We start from the raw sequence: 5,959 nt of genomic DNA on the forward strand, positions 1-5,959 counted from the left end.
CATGGGGCTTTAAACTGCCTTTAGCTCCAATCTCGTCCCATAACCAAGCCTGGTTCCCTTTCCTCCATTTCTCTGAGTGACTGTTGCCTGAAAACATCCTGTCCCTATTTCAGTAGCGGTCACATCATTAGTTGATGAAACAGATTCCTATTCTGACTTTAAGCAGAAAATGCATTTATTTACCAGCTATTTCTCAGAATCATTGGAGACAATCCAAATTAGGCATGAGAAGCACAGGTCCAACCACACCATAGACCTACTCCTATAAGCACATGCTGCTGCCAACAAGGTGACAAATGTGTGGGCCCATGACAAAGTCCAAAAACCAGATTGGCTGTCAGAGCTCCCCATTGGCAGACAGTCCATGGAATCACTGATTATAACATCCGCCAGCCTGGCCTGTGTAAACTGTTTTCTCACAGTTGGGAGAGGAGCCCATCCTGGCACTCTCATTGGCCTGTGCATTTACCTCACCAGGGCAGGGCTCAAAGTCAGCCATTCCCAAAAATATAACTGGAACTCTCTCAAGTAGTCCATTCCAGGACACAGTACCTTCCACTCCGACAAAATGAGCGCAATGGTGCCTGTCCTGCTGTCTCTGCTGCTTGTTCTGGGTCCTGCATTCTCCCAGAAGACCCAAAATGGTGAGTTGGGAAGCAAGGGCTGTGTATGGAGAAGAACAGAAGAGAGGTAATGAAGGAGATAGATGGGGAGAGGGCCCAGGATGAAGCCAAGATTCCCAGAGTACAGGAGGAATGGCTGTTTGAGGTTGTCAACTAACTCAGATTATACACTTGTAGAAGCATATAGGGAGTTTTTGGACTCATGCTAAATAAGGCCTTAAAGAATTAGAACCTAAAATTCTTATTAGACAAATGAACAAAACTAAGACCGGGACAAGTGAAGTGACCTGTCCTGGGCCATGCAGCCAGGACAGAGCAAGGCCCACACAGGTGGAATTCTTTGTTCCTCCCTCCTTTCAATGGCTGGACATACCTGTCTGACTCTCAGGAAGAAAGACACAACTCCATAGAGCACTTGTAAAACATATTAATTGGAGGATGCTTTTAGAAACAGACCCATTCCCTCACTCCACAGTGAGATGCCACAATAGTGGGGCTGGGAGGCCAGCTGGAGCTCGGGCAGAACCAGAGTCAATTTTAGGACAGAGTACTGAGGACATTTTTAGTATATAAAGTTTCAGGATGAGGAATGTAAACACAACTGTGTAAGTTTAAAATTTATAACATTTTCTGAAATTATTAAGAATATGTTCTATAACAACTGATCATATTTTGATTGTTAATCACATCCTACACTGTAGTAGAATTTAGTCAGCATTCTCCAGAGAGAAAGCATGAATCTCATGCATATGCCAGAAAAAGAGATTTATTATAAAAATACAACTCAAAATCTGCGGGGTAGGTCAGCACACTGGAGACCAGAGAAGAGATTACGCTGCCATCTCGGGCCCAAAGGCAGTCTGGAGGCAGAGTTCCTGCTTCCTGTGGAGAACTCAGCCTCTTCTCTGTGGCCTTCAACTGATTAGTGTACGCCCAGTCACATTACAGAGGGTAATCTGCTTCACTCAGCATCCACTGAGTAAAATGGTAATCACATGTATAAACTAATTACTGAGAGTAACTTCAGTACTGAAACTAGAAACCTGCTATATGGCCTAACATTAGAAACATCCATGAGAGTTAGATCAGGATTCCATTTTGAAATTATTTATGAAAATGCCCCACCTTCTACCACTCCCTACCTCCCACTAAAGTGCAAGGACAGGCATGGCCATGCAGAGGTCCATTCTGGTCTTACCTTATGCTCATCCATTCTAAGTCATTACCTAAGGTTTCTAGTCGATTTCTCTCTATGATATGCCTGTTGGCTTGGCGGTAGAAAGAAGGCAGGTGTATAAAATGTCTGCCCAGAAAGGATGAAGATGAGTAAGTGTGAGCAGGATTGCTTGAAACAACTGAGACCTTGGTTGAAATATTAAGCAGAGCCTGACCTGTGGTGATGCAGTGGAAAAAGCCACAACCTGGAGTGCTGAGGTTGCTGGTTCCAAACCCCAGGCTTGCCTGGTCAAGGCATATACGGAGAGCAATTATGAGTTGATGCTTCCCTCTCCTTCTATCTCTCTCTAATAACAATAAAAACTTTATTTTTTTAAGTTTAAAAAAGAGAATTAATCAGAAAAAAGTTCTTGTGGGAGGAGCAGAGAAAGATCTGAATCACAGCAGCAGGCAGAATCTAGGGACAAGGCTCAGACTAGGGGAGGCAGGAACCATAAAGCCCACTGGAGGTTTGGGAAAAAACAAAACAATGCATGGCATTCACATTTCTCAGTTGCAGTAGTCAGTGCATGAGGGTGGGCAGGGGGTGCTGGGAGGCAAGAAAGTATCCACGGATATTCCACTATCCAGCAAGGAAGGCTCATGGAATGCCTCAAGTTCTCTGCTCTGGAAGTTTCCTTGGTGAGGCAGGTAAAAGCTGAGAGCTCTGCTCATCCCTGACTCCAGGGCTGGGGGAGACATGAGCAGGGAACCAGCCCCCTTAGAACCTCAACCTCCATGCTGTGTCTCTCCACAGGTCGTCCCTCTGTGTCAATCACCAGCAAGGTGGGCCCTCGAAACATCAGGCACTCAAGTGCCAGGCCAACAACTTCTACCCACGGTCAATTAATATGTACTGGACTCGGGGAAGCAATGTAATGGATGCTGATTTCCAGAATGAGGGTCTTATCATTAAAGATGGCACTTACATGTACTGGGTGTTGGTGGTAGTCCCCGCTTTGGACAGAAGCCTCTACTCTTGCCACGTGGAGCACAGCAGCCTGGCCCAGCCCCTTGTTGTCCCACGGAATGAGAGGCAGAAATCTGGAGGCCAGTAGTCACCCTTTCACTGGGACATGACAAAGGAGAGCTCAGAATGACCATCACCACCAACAGCAAGGCCTGGAGAAGCTGTGAAGAGAACAGACAGGTGGTGCATTTGGAGACACAGGCTTGAGTGCTGGTCACTGAGCTGACTCACTGTTGTTTTTCCCCTTAGTGTTTCCCATGATCTCATCTGTGATATCTAATCAACAGTAATCACTTTGCCTGACAAACATAGTAAGTCAGATTATTAAACTTTAGATGCTATAGAAATGTCACTCGATTTTATCATTCATCCTGCCCCCAAGCATTTGAATCATTTTTAAATCTTGGTACCCACTGGAAGCAATGTTCACTGCCCATCTTTTCCTGGGGTCCCCACTGTTGTGTGGCATGACCACCTGGTATCTGGAGTGTTGTTCAGGCACCCTCTCCTGATGTCCCCTCTAGTTATGAGGCCATGGAACTCTGCAACTCCTTTAATTCAATCTGAAGCCTCTTCTGTACCTCAGTGTCCCCAGAATTCCCTTACCCCCGTGAGACACTGCCTTTTCCTCCAGCTACTCGAGCTCTCCCACACCAAGCTGGCCTTCGGGTCCACACACAGCTATAGGCTACTTGAGAGGCTTCATCCCTCCAGGATGCACTCCCTGGCAGGCAAAAATCATCTGATGTTCTTGGACGAACCCAAATTCTTTTAATTGGAAGTTTTTTTGACATGAAAAACTTGTATAATTTTATTTATTTATTTTTAATTGAATTTCTTGTGGTCAGTAGGTTTTTGAATTGTCTCCCACCACCATACACAGGTTTGTCCATGTAAAAACTATTTATACCTATAGAGAATTTTTATAACAGTTTATTTGAGACAAACTGATGACATATGCACAGAGCAAGATCTCAAATGCTCTGGAGAATAAAAGTTTTGCAGATTCTTCTATTCATCTGAAAATAAGAAAGGGCCTGACCTGTGGTGGTACAGTGGATAGAACATCAATTTGGGATGCGGAGGTCCCAGGTTGGAAATCCTGAGGTCACTAGCTTGAGCATGGGATCATCCACATGATCCCATGGTCACTGGCTTGAAGCCCAAGGTCTCTGGCTTGAGCAAGGGGTCACTGGCTCAATTAGACCCCCACCCCTCATCAAAACACATATGGAGAGCAATCAATGAACAATTAAAGTGACGAAACTACGAGGTGATGCTTCTCATCTCTCACTGTTCCTATTCCTCTCTCTCTCTCTCTCTCTCTCTCTCTCTCTCTCTCTCCCTTTCTTGCTAAAATAAAAAGAAAGAAAAAGAAAGTAAGAATGGAATGTAAGCAGGTGAGAGAAAGAAAGGCAGGGATAATATTGCAGGATAATTAACAAGATTACGTGCTTTCTTGAGAGTTAATATCCCCTTTGAAGGTTATTACTTCTGATATTTCAAGGTGTGTTAACCTAGATGCATAAGAACAATGAACAAGGCTGGCTTATAACCTTTCACCAAAGAAGTTATAGGCATTGGGCATGACTACTCACCATGACCTGCCCTGTCAGGAACTTATAAACAGGTCATCCTATGACATTATTTTCTTTGAAATTTCCCCCCCTTTTTTTTTTCATTCACATTTCTCATCTATGGTCATAAATCAACACAAAGGATGCATGGATGACCAAACTTGCTTGGATGGTGTGATCTCACAGTACTAGGAAGCTCAATCCTAGGAAGTCTCAGTGTTGAAGTTGTCTTGTTGACCATTGGACATGGGGTAATACTACAACCGTGGACCTGAGTTGAGGTTGAATTTTTCCCAACAGGGAAGGGAAGGAGTGGAAGAGAGTCAGGTCTTATGGCCTTCATTACAAAAACAAAACCAAACAAACAAAAACAAAATTCTGCATCATTTCTATTCTGAGAACTATCATGATATGAGCTCTGCCTTCTGTCTCATTTTTTCAGTATTTGGCATTCAGTATAACACTTACCTAAGCCACAGAAAGAATATTAATAGTTATATTATACATGTTTAGTAACCATAAACAGTTGGACTATATAGAAAAATTCAAGCACATGTACAACTATTACAATGACTAATATCATTATCAGAGAGGTAAAGATAACCAAACTAAGGCCCTGACCAGTTTTCTCAGTGGTAGAGCAGCGGCCTGGAGTGTGGATGTCCTGGATTTGATTCCCGGTCATGGCACACAGGAGAAGCGACCATCTGCCTCTTCACCCCTTTCCTTCCCCCTTTCTCTCTCTCTCTACTTACTCTCCTACAACCAAAACTTGCTTAGTTTGAGCACAGCGCCCCGGACCCTGAGGATGGCTCTGTGCAGCCACTGCTTCAGGCACTAAAAATGGCTCAGTTGCAAGCATGGCCCCAAATGGGCAGAGCAATGTCCCCAGACGGGGGTCACCAGGTGATTCACAATCAGGGCACATGTCGGAGTCTGTCTCTCTATCTCCTGTCCTCTCATTTGGAAAACAAGAAGAAAAGAAGGATAACTAAACCAAATAGACTGAGTTCAATATCAAAGAGTAGGCATAAAAGCCTTGTTGATGTCTAGTGCCTGATAAGGTCCTTTCCAATGATACTGTTTTTTATTAGATATCCTTTCCAATGAACAAAATCTCTAGGTGGCAGTCAGATGATTTTTAATGTCATTGTCTCCTGAATGCTGACTGTGAAAGAAAGTGATTACCAACCTGGTATTTTCTTGTAGTGACTCTATCAAACTTTGACAATAGTGTAAGATGTCTCCTTGTCAGAATGTCAGCTGAGAAATTTCTTCAACTAGGTCTCGCTTAAATGCACTGTGATGCATGAAAAAATGCAAAATCTGAAAAATGAGGAAGCAGGGAGCCAGGAAAAACCAAGTGGCTGTCTTGGGTTTCCATAGCACTGACTATTCATTTAATTATAACCATTGTTTATTTGCACAATATAACCTAGATGTTTACATCACTTTTTTGACAATGCTACCCATGAGTTTTCAAATCTTTTGAGGAATTCCAGGGACCCTTCTGAAACACTACAAAGTTATTTCTACATATGTTATAATTTTTGTTTTGGATTTTTTTTTTTTTT

At 43.3% G+C, this 5,959-nt stretch overlaps 1 protein-coding gene across 2 annotated transcripts; it reads left to right on the plus strand.

The window, feature by feature from the left end:
• Nucleotides 1–439: 439 nt before the first annotated feature.
• LOC136334298 (zinc-alpha-2-glycoprotein-like) lies at nucleotides 440–3,295 on the plus strand. Of its 2 annotated transcripts, none has more exons than XR_010731135.1 (2): nucleotides 440–644; nucleotides 2,596–3,295. XR_010731135.1 is itself a non-coding variant. In XM_066274328.1 (2 exons), the coding sequence occupies exons 1-2, from the start codon at nucleotides 569–571 to the stop codon at nucleotides 2,894–2,896; spliced, it is 423 nt and encodes a 140-aa protein (XP_066130425.1). In that variant the 5' UTR covers nucleotides 440–568; the 3' UTR covers nucleotides 2,897–3,295. The 2 variants fall into 2 exon arrangements, 1 of the variants encoding a protein (XP_066130425.1); XM_066274328.1 differs by having other exon boundaries at nucleotides 440–690.
• Nucleotides 3,296–5,959: the final 2,664 nt, after the last annotated feature.

The sequence above is a fragment of the Saccopteryx bilineata genome, chromosome 4 (assembly GCF_036850765.1).
Source record: "Saccopteryx bilineata isolate mSacBil1 chromosome 4, mSacBil1_pri_phased_curated, whole genome shotgun sequence".
NCBI classification, from domain to species: domain Eukaryota; kingdom Metazoa; phylum Chordata; class Mammalia; order Chiroptera; family Emballonuridae; genus Saccopteryx; species Saccopteryx bilineata.